The sequence below is a fragment of the Hylobates moloch genome, unplaced genomic scaffold (genome assembly GCF_009828535.3).
Source record: "Hylobates moloch isolate HMO894 unplaced genomic scaffold, HMol_V3 SCAFFOLD_8, whole genome shotgun sequence".
Taxonomy (NCBI): Eukaryota; Metazoa; Chordata; class Mammalia; order Primates; family Hylobatidae; genus Hylobates; species Hylobates moloch.
Window position 1 is genome coordinate 79,395,105 of NW_026652283.1, and position 21,480 is coordinate 79,416,584.

The 21,480-nt window shown below is 41.8% G+C and overlaps 1 protein-coding gene across 10 annotated transcripts in view; it reads right to left on the reverse strand.

The window, feature by feature from the left end:
- RBM6 (RNA binding motif protein 6) overlaps positions 1 to 21,480 on the reverse strand; it is a 140,615-nt gene that overhangs the window by 83,607 nt on the left and 35,528 nt on the right. For 8 of the 10 annotated variants that reach the window (XR_009214437.1, XM_032161501.2, XM_058442232.1 and 5 more), the window contains one exon: positions 20,681 to 20,750. The exons of 1 other annotated variant lie outside the window; for it this stretch is intronic. Coding sequence is in view for 7 of the 9 variants with exons in the window: in XM_032161501.2 (XP_032017392.1) it covers positions 20,681 to 20,750 (70 nt within the window). In the remaining 2 variants the exon portion in view is untranslated. Of the gene's footprint in view, positions 1 to 20,680; positions 20,753 to 21,480 lie in introns of those variants that run through there. One more of the 10 variants, XM_058442237.1, reaches the window with a different exon arrangement.

Consider the following 21,480-nt stretch of genomic DNA (forward strand, 5'->3'; position numbering starts at 1 on the left):
ATGTGAATACTCCTTATACTTTTTTTTTTTTTTTTTTTTTTTTGAGACAGAGTCTTGCTCTGTTGCCCAGGCTGGAATGCAATGGCACACGATCTCGGCTCATTGCAACCTCTGCCTCTCGGGTTCAAGCAATTCTCCTGCCTCAGGCTCCTGTGTAGCTGGGACTATCACGCCCAGCTAATTTTTGTATCTTTAGTAGAGACGGAGTTTCACCATGTTGGCCAGGCTGGTCTCAAAGTCCTGAGCTCAGGTGATCTGCCTGCCTCAGTGCTGGGATTAGAGGCGTGAGCCATCGCACCCGGCCTCCTTATATTTTTTTTAGGCAAATGAGAAGAATGAGAACAGGGCAAGGGAAGAAAAATCTATAAAGGTAACAAATTTCACGTCTTCTCTATCTTCATTAACCATGTGGTTGCTTGTTTCCCAAAAATGTATCTGTGATAAAAGCCAACCAGGTGGTTACAGGAGAGTAAGGTACACAAAACAAAACCCTGATAAATAATATTCAATCTCAGAACTAACTCTTCAATCTCTGCCCCTAGAAAAGCTGACTCATGAGATACTGACAAACATAACCCTGTATGGTTTAAGTCAATTAATTATTAGTCTACAACAGGCCCAATTTTCATAATAATTATAAGGAATATTTGTTTAGGTAAATGAGATGAATCTTCCAATTGTTCTAGGAAAACCCAATGAACATACCCAAATCCAGCTGAATTTCCCATCAAGAGAGTATTGGTTGACATTGAAAAAGCCCAGAATATACATCCAGAAAGTAAAATGGGGAATCAGGGTTTTAAAGAACACCAACTAGCAAGAAGGTTTTTTTTTTTTTCCTTTTTTTTAAGATGCCTTTGTCAGAAGGAGTTTATTTTACTGCTATCTTTGAGAGGAAAAACACACACACACACACACACACACAACACAGCCTTTTTCTCCAAACAAAAAGTATTATATTATTTTTGTGAGAACAAAGCATTATGAATATAAAAGGCACCATGAAACATCAGTAGATTCAAGGTCTTACTTCTATAGGTCCTGTTTTCCTAATTCCATTTCATTGATAATACAGGTTTTTAGAAAAGTAAAATATCAAGTTAGAGATTTTAGCAAAACCAAAACAGAATTGATCTAGGTATCTGAATTCCTGTCAATGGGAGTAACAGAATAAAGGAGGCTTTGTGCACAAGATTTCCAACAGGTACTTTGCTCTGTTAAAATCTCATGTGAGGCTGGGTGTGGTGGCTCGTGGATATAATCCCAGCACTTTAGGAGACCAAGGTAGGAGGATTACTTGAGCTCAGGAGTCCCAGCCTGGGCAATATAATGAGACCTTGTCTCTACCAAAAAAACAGAAAACATTAGCCGGGTGTGGCAGCACGCACCTATAGTCCCAGCTACTTAAGAGGCTGAGGTCCAGGCTCACTTGAGCCTGAGAAGCCAAGGCTACAGTGAGCCATGACTGGCCTACTGCACCTCAGCCTGGGCAACAGAGTGAGACCCTGTCTCAAAACAAACAAACAAACAAACAAACAAACAATCCCACTCTAATTATGAAAATTAGGAAAATATCTGACTTATATGTCAAATTATCATCAGGGAAGGATAAAATTGGTCCACATGAAACCCATCACCTTGAAATCTTTTTTATTTGAGATGGAGTTTCGCCTTTGTCACCCAGGCTAGAGTGCAATGGCACGATCTCGGCCCACTGCAACCTCTGCCTCCTGGGTTCAAGCGATTCTCCTGCCTCAGGCTCCTGAGTAGCTGGGATTACAGGCGTGCAGATTATTAGGCATGAGCCACTGTGTCCAGCCCATCACCTTGAAATCTTATAAACACTTTCAATTATTTTCCCTTCAGCTATGCATATAAGGGTTGCTGTTTTTTTTTTTTTAAAGAAAAATGAAAAAAGGAAGATATACACTGATGATTATTTCTTAATTTTTTTTTTATTTTGAGACAGAGTCTCACTCTGTTGCCCAGGCTGGAGTGCACTGGCGCAATCTCGGCTCATTGCAATTACCGCCTACCAGGTTCAAGCAATTCTCCTGCCTTAGCCTCCTGAGTAGCTAGGGTTACAGGCGTGCGCCACCATGCCCAGCTAATTTTTGTACTTTTAGTAGAGATGGGGTTTCACCATGATGGCCAGGCTGGTCTTAAACTCCTAACCTCAAGTTATCCACACGCCTTGGCCTCCCAAAGTGCTGGGATTATAGGAGTGAGCCACCTGACCTAAATTTTTAAAAACTACACGTGGATCTATCTTATTTTATTCTGTATCTGTGCCAACTGGTTATTTAAAGAAAAAAATTTGTTTGTTTTTTGCTTTAAGTCCAAAATTAATCACAGGGCCACTCCATCTTGATGACGGTTCTTCAGGCCCGGGATAACATTTGTTAGGAAACACTCGCCCTTACTCAATTTATTTCAATTCCACTGGCAGTAATGGTGTCATACAAGCACAATGGAGAGCAACATCTTTGCCCCCGAGTTTAATCTAATGGAAGTCATGACAAGTACAAATAGTCATAGATCACCTCAAGATGTTACATAAGTCAAAAGGGGGAGTAATTATTCTTTAAAGAGCCAGTAATCAATCTCATTCAACTTTTGTTCACTTAAACAAACAAAAATACTCAATCTGCAGAGCAACAATCAGGAAAAAGAGAACCTTTGCAAATCTGCTTTTCCCCATGCAAGAACACTTCAGCCAGGCAGAAAAGATGGTGCAGGCATGACAGAAGGATCAACCAGAACAGCAGCATCAATACTGCAGAACTGTCTATGCAGAGAGGTGACACCAAAAAAACAGAGGTCCCAGATGAGGGACTGCGATCTTCTTTTCATTTCTGTATCCCTAAACCTAGCATAATATCAGGTACATCAATTATAATGGCCATCATCACTAGAATAACATACAAGAAAAGTAGCTTCTTCTGTGTATTTGCAGAAGCTACAACTAACTCAGCATGTGATTGCAGTCAAGCTACGTCTCTCTGGGCCTATGTTATTCCATATGCAAAGTAGCAAAGATGATAAATCCTTTGCAGGGTGGTTTCAGGGATGCAATGAAATAAGCATTATCAGGGATCAAAGATTAGACAGCTGCCTCTGCATTACTGCTTCTCAAATATGTCCCAGTACTTTAGCAGCTGAAAGGCAGTACGAATTTCCTGACTTCTAGTGTATACTAACAACATATCTGCTGCCTCCATAGATTACATGGCTATTTTTATTTTGACTAGGAAGAAAAACATGGCCCATAAACATTTTTTTCTACTGCCTTAGCCCTGGTGCAAATAAAAGGCAACTCAACACTGTTCTAAAAGGCTCTGGGACCAAGTTCAGTGGCTCACGCCTGTAATCCCAACATTTTGGGAGGCTGAGGCAAGAGGATTGCTTAACCCCAGGAGTCTGAGACCAGCCTGGGCAACACACTGGGACACCATCTCTACAAAAGATTTTAAATCAGCCAGGTGTCGTGGTACACACCTGTAATCCCAGCTACTTGGGAGGCTGAAACGGGAGGATTGCTTGAGCCTGGGAGGTTGAAGCTGCAGTGAGCCATGACTTTGCCACTGCACTCCAGCCTGGGCTACAGAGCAAGACTCTGTCTCAAAAACAAACAAAACAAAATAAAATAAAGGCTCTGGGATGATTCCACAAAGCTGGTTTCTAAGCTGGAAGTTTGCTCAGGATGACAGCAAATCATAGTGGCCCAGCTATTCACCTATTACAGAAGTGAACAAGCATCCAGAGAAGGATGAAACAACTGACATTAGGTGAGACTTGAAACGACCTAGCCATGAGCTAAGGTACATGAGGTTAATACAGCAGAGATGGGTTAAATGGCAACCCCATTGAGCCACTTATGCCCTGTAACCGATATCCAGTCCCCAACTAAAGGCACTAGACACCAGCCGGAGCTGGCTTTTGGGGTCCCCTTCTGTGGTATCACAGAAAGATACTTGGTCTGTCCCAGGTTCCTGGCATACAGCTCCTAAAACCCTTGGAATTTCCTGAGTGACAAGAGTGATAGGAGTATTTTTTGTTCTAGTAAGACAACTCTTAGAAAGCCCCTAGATAGCCTCAGGAAGAGGGCTACCTAGAAAGACAAAGTCTTGACGAGAAGTTCAGAACTTTCAGTACCACCCACCAACTTCTGATGAGGGGAGAGGGGCTTGAGCAAATCACCCACTGTCGATGATTTAATCAATCCCGCCTACATAATGAGACGTCCATAAAAACAACTACACAAAAGGGCTCAGAGAGCTTCCTGATTGGTGAACACATCTACATGCTGGGAGGGTGGCATATTCCACAGGACAGAGACTCCTACACTCAACACTCAGGACCCTTCTGGACTTTGCCCTATCTATCTCCTCATCTGGCTAATTGTATCCTTTATAAAAAACTGATAAACATAAGTTAAATATTTCTCTGAGTTTTCTGCAGCCATATTAGAAAGTTATCAAATCTGAAGGGGTAGACTGTAGGAACCTCCAATTTTGTAGCCAAATCAGACATAAGTGTAGGTAACCTTGGGACCTGATAACTGATCATTGCAATTGGTGTCTGACCTAAGAACGGTCTTATGGGACAAAGCCCTTCAACCTGTGGAGTCTGAAGCTAACTTCAGGTAGTCGGTATCAGAATTACCTGGTATCAAGAGGGGAAAAAAATCTTTTATCATCTCTCTGCCTACATGACACAGGAGGCAAACATTGTTCAAAACATCATTCCTGAACATGTTCAGACATCCATGTATCAATTCACCTGGGGCTTGTTTTTCCCCCCACTTAATGCCAAGGTCAACGCAAATACCACTGAAATTTCCTTATAGCACTTGTCCTCCAGGCAGCCATTTTAAAACACAGGCCTATTCTTAGTTAAGTTTTCCCCCACAAAAAAAGGTTCATTTGATAAATACGTATGTACATCTGTCAAATATATTCATTGTCTGATAAAGTACTTTCTAGTGCTCTTTATTAATACAGAGGCTAAAAAGAAAAAATTTATTTTCTATTATAACAAACAATACTGTTTTAATTACAGCCATGTGCTGCTTAACTACATTTTGATCAACAGCAAACTGCATGCATATAAAACAATGGTTCCAATAAGATTATAATGGCACTGAAAAATTCCTATCACCCAGTGACATCATAGCTGTTGTGATTTGGTGGCACGATGCATTACCTTTTCTATATTTAGATACACAAACGCCATTGTGTCTCAATTGCCTATGGTGTTCAATACAGTAACACACTGTACAGTTTTGTGGCCTAAGAGTAACAGGCTATACAATATAGCCTAGCTGTATAGTAGGCTATAACATCTAGTTTGTGTAAGTATACCCTATGATGTTTACACAATGAAAAAATCACTTGATGATCCATTTCTCAAAATGTATTCCTGTCATTATGCAATGCATGACTATATTTAATAATAATACAAATGAAGGAACAGAAAATTCTGTTCCCTCAGTGTAATACTACTCCATAGTTTTAGAAATTAAAATTAAAGGCCAGGTGCAGTGGCTCACACCTGTAATCCCAGCACTTTGGGAAGCCAAGGCGGGCAGATCACTTGAGGTCAGGAGTTCGAGACCAGCCTGGCCAACATGGTGAAACCCCATCTCTACTAAAAATACAAAAATCAGCCAGGCATGGTGGTGGGCAACTGTAATCCCAGCTACTCGGGAGGCTGAGGCACGAGAATGGCTTGAACCTGGGAGGCGGAGACTACAGTGAATCGAGATGATGCCACTGCACCACTCCAGCCTGGGTGACAGTGGGAGAGATTCTGTATCAAAATAAATAAATAAAATAAAATAACGTCTCTTAGCACCTTTTTGGGGAAATTTTCTTGGGGGGTTTGACTTAATACTTTATTTCTAGAGTTGGCATATGCACGTTAACTCATACTTTGGAGTTGAAGAAACATATCCCTGTACTTACACAAATATTATTATTATTATTATTTATTTATTTTGAGACAGAGTTTCGCTCTTGTCGCCCCAGGCTGGAGTGCAATGGCACAATCTCAGCTCACTGCAACCTCCACCTTCTGGGTTCAAGCGATTCTCCTACCTCAGCCTCCCAAGTAGCTGGGATTACAGGCGTGTGCCACCACACTCAGCTAATTTTTGTTTTATTAGTAGAGATGGGGTTTCACCATGTTGCCCTGGCTGGTCTCGAACTCCCGACCTCAAGTGATCCACCCGCCTCGGCCTCCCAAAGTGCTGGGATTACAGGCATGAGCCCATCGGGCCTGGCCCACAAATATTATTTAACTGATTGGCATATAACCTATATTGCTGCCAGAAACTTCTGTAGCATGGAGTACAATATCATATACCTGACTAATATTTTCTTCGACTTTCAGACAAACAAAGGCAGGAAGTTGTTTCATTTGGTGCACAAACCCAGTTGATAAGTCATTAGGGAAAATCTAATGAAGATTTTGCTATGTGATGATTTTCCTACCCTGTCACAATCATTCAGGGACTTTAAAAAAAAAAAATGACACTATCTAGTCATCTTTCACCAGAGCTATGAATTCCTGCTAGTCCACAGCCCACTCAACACAGCTCCTGGACAAGGAGATTTTTTTTTCTTTTTTTTGAGATGGAGACTCACTCTGTCACTCAGGTTGGAGTGCAGTGGTGCAATCCTGGCTCACTGAAACCTCCACAATCCTCTCACCTCAGCCTCCGGAGTACCTGGTACCACAGGCGTGTGCCACCACGCCCAGCTTATTTTTTGGTAGAGATGGGGTTTTGCCATGTTGCCCAGGCTGGTCTTGAACTCCTGAGCTCAGAAAATCCACCTGCCTCAGCCTCCAAGCATATAGGGATTACAGGCATTAGCCACCATGCACAGCCAGATTTTTCTAATACATATTTGATAATTATGAAAACTCACTACTAATAAATGCAAAAGCATCTGTGGGCATTCAAATTAAACACCAGACAAAGGCAAGATTTTGTTTTGTTGTACTTTTTCCTGCTCCTTCTACCTCTAAAGCAAATGAATGAACCATAAAATATATAGATCAAGTCAAGGAATATCTTTTTTCTCTTTCCAGGCCAAATCTAGTTTTAAAAAATAGTGGTTTAAAAAAAAAAGAAGGCCAGGCACACTGGCTCACACCTATAATTCCAGCAATTTGGGAGGGCAAGGCAGGACAGTTGTTTGAGCTTAGGAGTTCAAGACCTGCCTGGGCAAGACAGTGACCCCCATGTCTACAAAAAATACAAAAATTGGCCAGGTGTGATGGTGGGCACCTGTGGTCCCAGCTACTTGGGAAGCTGAGGTGGGAGGATCGCTTGAGCCCAGGAGATTGAGGTTGCAGAGACAAGAGACTGCGCCACTACACTCCAGCCTGAGCAACAGAGTAAGACCCTGTCTCAAAATATTTTTTTAAAAAACAGTAGGCCCAACACAACCAAGAGAACAAGGAATCCTACAGCAAAACCAATAGTCAACAAAATCAGTTGAGTCCCACAAATGAAATAACACCATCATTTCCCTGTCTTGATTACCAAAGTATATTTTGAGATGGCTTGGAAACCAGGTTTCAGATTGCTCTAAACATCTCAAAGTGCTCCAGATCATTAAAAACATTCTCTTTGATGACCGGGCGTGGTGGCTCACACCTGTAATCCCCACGCTTGGGAGGCCAAGGTAGGTGGATCACCTGAGGTCAGGAGTTCTAGACCAGCCTGGCCAACACGGCAAAACCCCATCTCTATGAAAAATACAAAAATTAGCTGGGTATAGTGGCAGGCGGCTGTAATCCCAGCTACTCAGGAGGCTGAGGCGGGAGAATTGTTTGAACCCAGGAGGCAGAGGTTGTAGTGAGCCGAGATCGCACTATTGCATTCTAGCCCAGGTGACAGAGTAAGACTCTGTCTCAAAAAGAAAAAAGAAAGAAAGAAATTTACAAACTCAGCCAGGCGCAGTATCTTATGCCTGTAATCCCAACACTTTGGGAGGCCGAGGTGGGCAGATCCCTTGAGGTCAGGAGTTCGAGACCTACCTGGCCAACATGGTGAAACCTGTCTCTACTAAAATTACAAAAAATTTAGCTGGGTGTAGTGGTGGGCACCTGTAATCCCGGCTACTCAGGAAGCTGAGGCAGGAGAATCACCTGAACCCGGGAGGCGGAGGTTGCAATGAGCCGAGATCATGCCACTGCACTCCAGCCTGGGCAACAGAGCAAGACTGTTCCAAAAAAAAAAAAAAGGAAAAAAAAAAAGGAAATTTACAAACTCTTAAATACATTGTAAGGTGGAAAATACTATTTTTAAAAAATATATGCATCGGAGGCCAGGCATGGTGGCTCATGCCTGTAATCCCAGCACTTTGGGAGGCTACTTGGGAGGCTGAGGCAGGAGAATTGCTTGAACCCGAGAAGCAGAGGTTGCAGTGAGGCAAGATCGTGCCACTGCACTCCAGCCTGGGGGACAGAGCAAGACCCTGTTCCCAAAAAAAATAATAAAATAAGGCTCACACCTGTAATCCCAGCATTTTGGGAGGCTGAGGCAGGTAGATCACTTGAGCTCAGGAGTTCAAGACCAGCCTGGGCAACATGGCAAAACCTCGTCTCTACAAAAAATACAAAATAATTAGGCATGGTGGTGCATGTCTATAGTCCCAGCTACTAGGGAGGGTGAGGCAGGAGGACAGCTTGAACCTGGGAGGTTGACACTGCAGTGAGCTGTGAGCATGCCAGTGCACTCCATCCTGGGCAATAGAGCAAAACTCTGAAAGAAAAGAAAGAGAAGGGAAGAAAAGAGAAGGGGAGGGGAGGGGAGGGGAAGGGAGGGAAGAAGAGAGAAGAGAAGAGAGGAGAAGAGAAGAGAGAGAAGAGAAGGAAAGAGAAGAGAAGAGAAGAGAAGAGAAGAGAAGAGAAGAGAAGAGAAAGAGACAAAAAGAATGGCAGGTAACACTAAAGAATAAATCACAACTTCTTCACAGTTACAGAGTATGGTTTAATTTTTTTTTTTTTTTTTTTTTTTGAGACGGAGTCTTTCTCTGTTGCCCAGGCTGGAGTGCAGTGGCGCTATCTCAGCTCACTGCAAGCTCTGCCTCCCAGGTTCACGCCATTCTCCTGTCTCGGCCTCCCAATTAGCTGGGACTACAGGAGCCTGCCACCACACCCAGCTAATTTTTTGTATTTTTTAGTACAGATGGAGTTTCACGGTGTTAGCCAGGATGGTCTTGATCTCCTGACCTCGTGATCCGCCCGCCTCAGCCTCCCAAAGTGCTGGGATTACAGGCATGAGCCACCGTGCCAGGCCGGTTTAATTTTTTTAAATGGGCTGGGTGCAATGGCTCACATCTGTAATCAAAATAATAATAATAATAATAATAATAATTTTTAAAAATGAAAATAACAACATTTTCTATACATAACACAATGTACTCAACTGAGACTAAGAACAATCAATTATGAATTATACCAGCAAGGTATAAGTACCAATCAGTGGGCTGTTAACGTTTTTGCGAAACTTTGAATACTCTCTTTACTCATGAAAACACCTTTAAGAAATCAATATTTACATGACTGAACCAATTTTCAAAAAGGCTTTTTAAAATTGACATAATTTACCAGGCATGGTGGCTCACTATAATCCCAGCACTTTGGGAGGCTGAGCTAGGCGGATCGCTTGAGGTCAGGAGATCGAGACCAGCCTGGCCAACACAGCGAAATCCCGTCTTTACTAAAAATACAAAAATTGGCCAGGCTTGGTGGTTCACACCTGTAATCCCAGCACTTTGGAAGGCCGAGGCAGGAGGATCACGAGGTCAGGAGATCGAGACCATCCTGGCTAACACGGTGAAACCCCATCTCTACTAAAAATACAAAAAATTAGCCAGGCGTGGTGTGGTGACATGTACCTGTAGTCCTAGCTACTCGGGAGGCTGAGGCAGGAGAATCACTTGAACCTGGGAAGTGGAGGTTGTAGTCAGCCGAGATCATGCCACTGCACTCCAGCCTGGGCAACAGAGTAAGACTCCGTCTCAGAAAAATAAAAATAAAAAAATACAGAATACAAAAATTAGCCAGGCATAGTGATATGCACCTGTAATCCCAGGTACAAGGGAGGCTGAGGCAGGAGAATCGCTTGAACCCAGGAGGCGGAGGTTGCAGTGAGCTGAGACTGCACCACTGCACTTCAGCCTGGGCAACAGAGTGAGACTCCATCTCAAAATAAATAAATAAATAAATAAATAATTGACATAATTCACATACCACAAAACTCATTCTTAAGGCTGGGCACGGTGGCTCGTGCCTGTAATCCCAGCACTTTGGGAGGCCGAGGCGGGCAGATCACGAGGTCAGGAGATCGAGACCATCCTGGCTAACATGGTGAAACCCCGTCTCTACTAAAAATACAAAAAAATTAGCCGGTCGTGGTGGCAGGCGCCTGTAGTCCCAACTACTCAGGAGGCTGAGGCAGGAGAATGGCGTAAACCCAGGAGGCATAGCTTGCAGTGAGTCGAGATCACGCCACTGCACTCCAGCCTGGGCAACAAAGCGAGACTCCGTCTCAAAAAAAAAAAAAAAAAAAAAAAACACAACTCATTCTTAAAAGACTGAATACATACAATTCAGTGGTATATTGACAAAATAGCACAACCATCACCACTATCTAGTCCTAAGAAGGCTTATATTTAAATCAGACAGAAGACCTAAGAGATAACCTAAGCAAGAAACATGGAACCAGGCAAAAATTAATTTACACTGCAAGGGTAGAGAATATAACCTAGAAATGGTGAGCAGCATAGGTCGCATCAGATGTTCTGTTGCCAGCAGAAAGTTAAAGGAAGAAGCCAATGTCAATGTATTTTTAAATCCTGTAAACAGTTTTTATAGATGGCCTCTATCTGGTGCTCATTTAAGGTAATTCCCCTGCCTAGACTGAAGCTGGGAGTCAAGCAGCCCTTGCACTATACAAGCTGAGTAATGACCCTTTTCTTCTTGTCACCCTAGCAGAAGTACCTCTTCAGTGACTTCTAACTACCAAAAGGCATAGGAAGCCCCATACAGCCTTATCAGACCTTGAAGACTCAGCCAAAGCTACCTGAGCATTTGGCAAAAGAAGTAAGTGAGGACTATAGAAGCCAACAGCAATTCTATCTAAAGAAGGGTGAGGGAACTCAGCAAGGCAGTGGAACAGACAGAGGGCTGTAAACAGAGTTTAAACACCTTCCCCAACCTCAGAGAGGCAAATTCCATCTCAGCTAAATGGTTTTCAGGAAAAGAATATAACCTGCCTGTGTCTCAAAACTGGCGAGTGGCATCCTCTTCCTCAGAGCCATTTAGCTGAGATGCCAGAAGATGCAAAATCTGGAAATTTCTTTAATTAGTATCCTTCTTGGCCTTATCAACTGCCGAGATCAGAACCATGTCCTTGTCAACAAACAGTAAGGCTGATTACAAGATTTCTGCCTTGAAAATTTATATTTTATGTTATGTTATGTTACGTTATGTTATATGTTATGTTAGACAGGGTCTGACTCTGTCATCCAGCCTGGAGTGCAGTGGTGTGATCTCAGCTCACTGCAACCTCTGCCTCAGCCTCCCGAGTAGCTGGGATTATAGGCATACACCACTAGCCCAGCTGGTTTTTGTATTTTTAGTAGAGATGGGGTTTTGCCAAATTGACCAGGCTGGTCTGTAACTCCTGGCCTCAAGTGATCCACCCACCTCGGCCTCCCAAAGTACCAGGATTATAGGCGTGAGCTACCATCTTATTTTACATTCACCATTTTATTTTTTTGAGACAGGGTCTCTCTCTGTTGCCCATGCTGGAGTGCAGTGGCATGATCTTGGCTCACTGCAACCTCCACCCTCACTTCCCTAGCTCAAGTGATCTTCCTGCTTTAGCGTCCTAAGTAGCTGGGACTACAGGCATGCACCACCATGTCCAGCTAATTTTTTTGTATTTTTTTTGGAGAGATGGAGTTTCACCATGTTGCCCAGGGTGGTCTCGAACTCCTGAGCTCAAGCGATCCACTGGCCTTGGCCTTCCAAAGTGCTGGAATTACAGGTTTGAGCCACTGTGCCCAGCGGGAAATTTTAAAAATAAAATATAAATAAGCCAAATCTCAGGTCATTCCAAAAACGACCAAATTAACCCTTGTTCCAGGACCTCTCTCACCAGGATCACCTGATCCCTGCAGCACTGAATCACAGATTCTTCCCTAGGCCAGCCAAAGCGTCCATCCACTGCCTCCACAAGACTAGCCCAGCCCTAAAAGTGTCTCTTGCCTTCCTAAACATTCTGATTTTTTAAGCTCAGTCACCTTAAGGAAACTATGTTTCCTTAAATTTCAACTGCCACATCCTCCCCCAATGTTGTATCAAACCTGATAGGACTCCTGGTTAAAAACAAGAACTTCTGCTGTTATAGAGATGTGACAAGTAAAAATGATATTTTTCAATCAGCCTATCGTCACCTTTTCCCTAAGAAACTAAAAGTGTTTACGTATTTTGTAAATGCCAAAAACACTGCAAAATGTGTATTTGCACTTTTCAATTATAATTTTTTTTCTAAATGATGTTAAGCTATTCTGTCTTTAGCTCCTCCACTTGGGATACCATAAACTATGCATTTTTTTTTTCCTTTTTTTGAGACAGAGTCTCACTATATTGCCCATGCTGGTCACAAACTCCTGGGCTCACGTCTCGGACTGTTGAGTAGCTAAGACTACACGCACCCATCACCACACTCGGCTACTGTGCATGTTTTATATCACCAGTGTCAATTCTCGAGTTTCACAATGAATTTCTATCCCTATATTGAAAGATTCTCTCTGGAATTTTCTTCATAAGGAAGTTACTTCTGTTATATTGACACAGAAGTAAAGACTCCGAATATTTCAATTGTGAATAATGAAAGGACATGAGCCTGTTACCCTTAAGAAATGTAAAGGGCAGCTGGCCTCAGTCTTACACCTGTAATCTCAGCACTTTGGGAGGCCAAGTCAGGAGGATTGCTTGAGCCTTGGAGTGTAAGACCAGCCTAAGCAACATAGTGAGACCCTGTCTCTACAAAAAAAAAAAAAAAATTTAGGCCAGGCATGGTGGTTCATGCCTATAATCCCAGCACTTTGGGAGGCCGAGGCGCGTGGACTTGAAGTCAGGAGATCGAGACCAGCCTGGCCAACATGGTGAAACCCTGTCTCTGTTAAAAATACAAAAATTAGCTGGGTGTGATGGTGGGCCTGTAATCCCAGCTACTAGGGACGCTGAGGCAGGAGAATTGAACTCAGGAGGCAGAGACTGCAGTGAACTGAGATTGCACCACTGCACTCCAGCCTGGATGACTGAGAGAGACTCTGTCTCAAAAAAATTAAAAAATAGGCCAGACATGGTGGCTCATACCTGTAATCCCAGCACTTTGGGAGGCTGAGGTGGGTGGATCACCTGAGCTCAGGAGTTTGAGACCAGCCTGGCCAACACGATGAAATCCCGTCTCTACTAAAAAAAATACAAAAAATTAGCTGGGCGTGGTGGCGGATGCCTGTAATCCCAACTACTCGGGAGGCTGAGGCAGGAGAATCGCTTGAACCCAGGACCAGAGACTGTAGTGAGCTGAGATCGCACCACTGCACTTCAACCTGGGCAACAAGAGTGAAACTCTGTCTCAAAAAACAAACAAAAAAATTTACATTAACCACTCATGGTGGCACACGCCTGTAGTCCCAGCTACTCAGGAAGCTAAGGTGGGAGGACTGCTTGACAGGAGGTCAAGGGCAGCCTGGGCAACAAAGCAAGACCTTGTCTCTACCAAAAAAAAAAAAAAAAGAGAGAGAAAAGAAAAGAAATGCAGAAGGTACAGGGCCTTTGCTGCAACGTCACTTTCAGTAGACCCAAAATGCCAGGCAGCAGACCAAGTGACTGACCTAGTCATTGCAAATACTCACTTTCCAAGAAGAATTTTCCTTCCCAAGAATACAGAGACTGTCCATTCACCACATGAACAATGACAGACTAAAGCAAGATATTGCTTCTTCCTACTAACACCACCTTAGTAATCCTCTTTGTGACATTAGTTAATAAACCAGTACTAAAGTAATTCTGTAGCACTTCAGTTACTATAATTACTTTCTATGTTTGAGCCTTATTAGGAAACATAATCCAGAAGTTATATCATTTTTGCTTAAATGATATAAATCCCTTTTGGAAAAATATCACAGCAAGCTTATACACTACGTAGTATGCAAACAAACCTAAAAATCAAAAGCAATTCTGCCTGCATTCATATGTCACAGAAACACTGTGTGAATGAGAAGATCTACAACCATTCCAAGATCTCTGGAGGAAGTGTACTATATATAAACAGAAAAAACAACTAAGTTATATGTCCTTAGTTACATATAACTAAAGTCATAAGATAGTACCAACACTACTCCAGCTTCTTCTTCTGCTATGCAGAGCAGGAGAATTGATATTAGGTAGGCAAGGCATGTGATCAGCACTGGCTCCTAAAGCACATAAGCATTAGCTTTGTCTACTTACAGAAGGTCCACTTGCTTATTAAGTCACTTTTAAACTATGCAAAAGTTCTAGAATAAAGAATCTAAACAGTTTATCTACTGCCAGTGGTCCTCAGGGTACATTAAAATTATCTGGAGGACTTCTTAAAAGCACAGACTACTGGGCCCCACCCCAGAGTTTCTGATTCAGTAGGTTTAGGATGGGGCTTAAGAATTTGGATTCCAACAAGTTCCCAGGGGGTAAAGAGATGACAATGGTCCAGGATCCACCCTGAGAACCACTGCTCTATAGTTTACTTGTTGACAGAAGCTATTCGCTGCAGTCTTCAGCTTACAAGGTTTCTGCTGATCATTTAAAAATAAAATATAGGCCGGATGCAGTGGCTCACGCCTGTAATCCCAGCACTTTGGGAGGCCGAGGTGGACAAATCATGAGGTCAGTTCGAGACCAGGCTGGCCAGCATGGTGAAACCGTGTCTCTACTAAAAAATACAAAAAATTAGCTGGGCATGGTGACAGGCGCCTATAATCACAGCTACTCCGATGGCTGAGGCAGGAGAATCGCTTGAACCCAGGAGGCGGAGGTTGCAGTGAGCTGAGATCGCGCCACTGCACTCCAGCACGGGTGACAGCGCTAGACTCCGTCTCAAAAAAATAAAAAATAAAATAAAATAAATCAGCTTTGTCAGTTTTTCAACTTTTTATTGGAAATAATTTCCAAGTTACAAAAAATTTGCAATAATAATAGTACAGGGAAAAGATTCATATATGCTTTACCCAGGTTCAACTTTTTTTTTTTTTTTTAGATGAATTCTTGCTTTGTCGCCCAGGCTGGAGTACAATGGCGTGATCTTGGCTCACTGCAACCTCCACCTCCCGAGTTCAAGTGATTCTCCTGCCTTAGCCTCCCGAATAGTTGGGATTACAGGTACCCGCCACCACGCCCAGCTAATTTTTGTATTTTTTAGTAGACAGGTTTCGTCCGCCATGTTGGCCAGGCTGGTCTCAAACTCCTGACCTCAAGTGATCTGCCTGCCTTGGCCTCCCAAAGTGCTGAGATTACAGGCACGAGCCACCGCGTGTGGCCCCAGATTCAACTATTAATAACATTGTGATCCATCTACTTTATCAATACTCTCTTCCTCCCTTCTCCATTTATAGCAAGTATTATTTTCGAAACCATGAGAGAAAGCTGCATACATCACAGTACTTTACTTCTAAAAACTTCATTATGTATTTTCTAAGAATAAAGATACTCTCAGCCGGGCACGGTGACTCACGTCTGTAATTCCAGCACTTTGGGAGGCCGAGGCGGGCAGATCACCTGAGGTCAGGAGTTCAAGACCAGCCTGGTCAACATGGCGCAACCCCATCGCTACTAAAAAAAAATACAAAAATTAGCTAGGAGTGGGGGCAGGCGCCTGTAATCCCAGCTACTCAGGAGGTTAAGGCAGGGAGAATTGCTTGAACCCGGGAGGCAGAGGTTACGGTAAGCCAAGATCGCGCCATTACGCTCCAGCCTGGGTGACAAAACGAGACTCTGTTTAAAAAAAAAAAAGAAAAGAAAAAAGATGTTCTCTAACATAACCACAGTAGTTACCAACTCGGGGAATTTAACATTGATACATCATTACCACAATCAACATACAGAACAATTCCATTATGCCCAAAAATTCCCTCATGCTTCTGCTTTATAGTTAACTCTTCCTCCAATACCCTGGCCACCACTATTTCCAATCCCTAAAATTCTGTCCCCTCCAGAATGTTACGTAAGTGAAATCACACATACACATATAGTATGTAGCCTTTTTAAAAAATTGTAAGCTGGCTGGGCACAGTGGCTCATGCCTGTAATGCTAGCTCTTTGGGAGGCCCAGGCAGATAGATCACCTGAGGTCGGGAGTTCAAGACCAGCCTGGCCAACATGGCGAAACCCCATATCTACTAAAAATACAAAAAATTAGCCAGGTGTGGTGGCACACACCTGTAATCCCAGCTACTTGGGAGGCTGAGGAAGGAGAATCGTTTCAACCTGGGAGGTGGAGGTTGCAGTGAGCCGAGGTTGTGCCACTGCACTCCAGCCTGCATGATGGAACCAAGATTTCATCTCAAAAAAAAAAAAAAAAAAGGAAGCAAATACATATCAAATATCAAATAAAATGCATCATTTTAAATTGTACAATTCAGGAGCATTAAGTACATTCACAATGTCATGCAATCATTACTACTACCTAGTTCCAGAATACTTTTATCAGCCCAAAAGAAGTACCATAACCATTAGGGAGTCATTCCCCATTCCCTTAGCCCCTGGCAACCACCAATCTGCTTTCTGTCTCTACGGGTGTGCCTACTCTAGATATTTCATATAAATTGAATTGTACAATATTTGGTCTTTTGTGTCTGGCTTCTTTCATAATGTTTTCAAGGTTCATCCAACTTGTAGCATACATCAGTATTTCATTCCTCCTTATGGCAGTGTATATATTCTTATGAGTCTAGTTTCTTTCACTCAGCACATTGCCATTGAGATTCATCCATGTTGTTAGGTGCATAAGTAGTTTCTTCTTCATTGCTGAGAAGTATTCCATTTTACGTATATACTAGAGTTTGTCTAGTCACCAAAAGACACTTTACTCCTGGTACTTTTTCCAGAAATAATCATATAATTCAAGGTAATTTACAATTCATGGGGTTATAATGTATTTGTAAACAGCAAATGAAAAATTCAAATATACAGAACATATATAGGTCCAAAATCTCTTATCTACAATTCCAAAATTCCATAAATGTCAAGTTTTTTGGTAAACTTCAACAAACTCATTTTGAGGCAAATCCTGGCCTACACTATAAGGAGTCACTTTAGTCTTTATTTACTCCTCTTAGTGAGAATATTAATAATTTTGCAGCGTATTATGTCTGAGTACATTCCCCTGGGAGATATAATTCCTATATGATCTATGTAAACTACATTTCTATAACTTGAAAAATTCATAAGCTCATTTAACCTCACAGGTTCTAGATAAAATTGTGACCCTGCGCTTATACAGCTCTAGAGGAGACAAAAATTACACTAATACTAGAGTTAATGAAGAGGCGTTAATCTTCTCTCCTGTGTTATAGATCAGCCCTCCATTACATCAACTAAAAGGACAGACCGTACTCTACAATTCCCCTCTTATGAGCAATATCCATCCTGCATGGTCTCTGCAGGTCATCACTCAGCCTAAAATATTGATTGCCAGTTTTCACCTATGAATGTCACCTTTTTGGCTGTGCATACTGGTTCACCTCTGTAATCCCAGCACTTTGGGAGGATGAGGCAGGAGAATCACTTGAACCCAGGAGTTCGAGACCAGCCTGGGAAACATAGTGAGACCACGCCTCTACAAAAAGTTTAAAAATTAGCCTGGCATGGTGGTACGCACGTGTAGTCCCAAATACTCTGGAGGTTGAGACAGAAGGATCACTTCAGCCCAGGGGTTTGAGGTTACAGTAAGCTATGATCGTACCAATGCACTCCAACCTGGGCAACAGAGTAAGACCCTTTCTTTAAGTCACTGTTACTACTAAGATTCACATATTTTTTTTTCTTTTTCTTTTTAAGAGACAAGGTCTTGCTATGTTGCCCAGGCTGATCTCAAATTCTCGGGCTCAAGAAATTCTCCCGTCTCAGACTCCCAAGTAGCTAGGACTACAGGTGTGCAACACCATGCCTGACTACCACATATGATCTTTTAACAGTAAACATTATAGTTCCAGAACATTTGATTGTTCCAAGACATATTCTTCAGCAGATATGTAAGACCTAAGCTGCACTGCTGTGAAACCTACACTACCCTTTAATGCTCCTCACCTGAGGGGAAATCACAGCTGCTCTTCACATACACCATAAATAATAATAATCTATTCCATGCATATAGGGAACCTACTGAGTGTCAAGCACTGGTGGAAACAAGAAGGAATAAGGCTCCTGCTGACATTCCTCTCTAGTGAGAGAAATAAGATAAACAAATCCACTGAGAAAAATATCAGTGATAGATCCAATACCACTGACAGGTTCAATCCAATCAGTGATCAGTGATAGATCCAACTGAAAAATACCAGTGATAGAAATATCCAATCAGTGATAGATCCAAACAAGGATATGATGGAAAACAACTACCCGATGATTTTAGATTTGAGGGTGACACAAGGCCTCAGAGATGTGAAACTGAAGCCAAGAACTAAACCCCAGAAGACAAGTGAAGATCAGACGGAAGAGCAGTGCAAAGACCCTGACACAAAAAGAAGTTTGTATTGGTCAAAGACAAGAGAAAAGCTCAGTGTGGCTACAGCAAAATAGGGTAGGTAGAGAGCAGTACTGAATGAGATCAAACAGCCAAGGGTCAGCTCATGCATGGGTTTGTAAGACAAAACAAGAAGTTGGGAATTTCTTCCAAGTGAAGACGAAGGCCCTAAGAGGGTTTTAGACATGGGAGTAACATGATCTGGCTGATATTGTCAAAAGTTCATCCTATTTATCAGAGATGTAATATAGATAACATGAAACTAGTAATCCAATCCTTTCACTAAAAAACAAAAACAAACAAAAAACACAACTTAATAGAATGCCAAGAAAAGATTGTATTTGCTGAAAGGTATTTTTCGTTTTATTTTTAAGCACTGCCCCGAATGATTTCCCATGTGTATCATTGTCTTCAGTCTGACAATTCTAATAGCTACCACAATCAGCAAATTTAAGAACTTCCTCTCTAGACCCTATATGTTAATGTAATTTTTACTGTGCTGACAAATTTGACAATTAGAAAGTCAATGAATACTAAAGAAACTGGAGTTTGAACTGCTATTTAAATATTAAGACATCTCCTTTTCTAAACATATCAATACTTAATGAAAGCACAGTTCATGAAACAAGACTGAGGTTATTATCCTGAGAGTTAAAAAGCATCTCCAGCCTGTAAATTCTACCTTGAGTTCCCAAAGAAAGCATGTATGAGGCATATGCAAAAAATAAATATAACCAACAAAAGTGAGATACCAAGAATAATAATATATCTACTCTTACTCCTGCTTCCACAAATTCAGGGTTGATGTTTTTAAAACAAATAAATAACTGGCTGTCTGAGAAATAATACTTCTGAGCTTGTTCTCAAATTATAGAACAAATTATTTCTGGACTTAACATCATATTCTTTCAAGCACCAAAATTTATTTTGTGGATAATTTTCCTCTGCAGAAGCATTCTGAAGAAGTTATCTAGTTAATGCAAAATTTTTATCCCATGATAAACTGCTAATAGTGAATTATATCCTCAAAATATGACATGTTCTTACTTGAAGATGTCTTTAACTGAATTACTGAAATTCTAAGTTCTGTGAAGACTCATGCTCTATTCTCTTCCATTTAAAATTCTGCAAAATAGGTCACCTAAAGATTACCTTTATTTTTAAATAAATAAACATTATTATACATAGTTCTAAAAATATTGGTCAAAACCCTTGAGTTCTTGGCATTTCACCTTTGCCTACATTTACTGTAGTAAGATTTAAAGGAAATGACTGAAATTGGTGCTGTGAAATACAACTAGGAGGATACTCTGAAAAGTTTAATCTACCATTCAGACCACAGAACAGATGTCAAAGGGAAAGCTCTTCTGGATCTATTCATGGATTTCAACAAAATAACTGTAACAGGACTCCATTCTCAAAGCAAAACTGAAAATTAAAGAAACCACTAATTTGTACAATTTCTCTGGGAAGTCATAAATTTTACTGAAGCAATGAATATAAAATTTTACATACAACAAGCTTATTAAATCCTATTAGGCTCAAGCATAAACATTCCACCACCATGAAGAAAATGCATAGCAAGTTTAATAATTATATAAAATATATTCAAGGCAATTGCTGTGACACTCACTTTATATATCACAGGCATTCAGAAGAACTGGAACATGCATCCTCATCACCCATGTGTGGACAAACATCCACAAAGAACCACAGCTAAGACTAAAGCTGGTTGTTATTTGGAGGCACCAACAGGAGGCTTCTGGAAATTTTAATTGTGGTTTCTTAAAACAAATTTTAAGTAGCACATGATGCAGAGATCTGATAAAGACCCTTCCTAACCCAAGGCCATATGCAAGTCAAGAAACTCACCTGTGTTATACTCCTTCAACTGCAAGTTCTTTACAAGCATGCCATCAGGAGTCCGAAAAGCATTAAGAATCTGCAAAAATATGGCATTTACACTAATGATACAAATCATAATCAAACAATGAATATCAGATTTTCCCTAACGGTTTTTTATCATACATAATTTAAAGCCATGATTACTTTGTAAAAGCAAACTTAGACTATGAACACTCAAGGCATTCACATATTGAATGAGTAGAACATAATTATTCAAAAATTGGCGGGATGCAGTGGCTCATGCCTATAATCCCAGCACTTTGGAAGGCCAAGGTGGGAGGATCGCTTAAAGCCACGTTTGGGACAAGCCTGGGCAACATAGTGAGACCCTATCTCTAAAAAAAAAAAAAAAAAATTCTTAATTAGCCAGGAGAAGCCGGGCGTGCTGGCTCACACATGTAATCCCAGCACTTTGGGAATCCAAGGCGGGTGGATAACCTGAGGTCAGGAGTTCGAGACCAGGCTGGCTAACATGGTGAAACCCAACTTCTACTAAAAATACAAAAATTAGCTGGATGTGGTGGCACACGCCTGTAATCCCAGCTACTCGGAAGGCTGAGGCAGGAGAATCACTTGAACCTGGAAGGCTGAGGCTGCAGTGAGCCGAGATCATGACACTGCACTCCAGCCTGGGCAACAGAGCGAGACTCTATCTTTAAAAAAAAAAAAAAAAAATTGGCCAGACACAGTGGCTCACGCCTGTAATCCCAGCACTTTGGGAGGCCGAGGTGGGCAGATCACAAGGTCAGGAAATCAAGACCATCCTG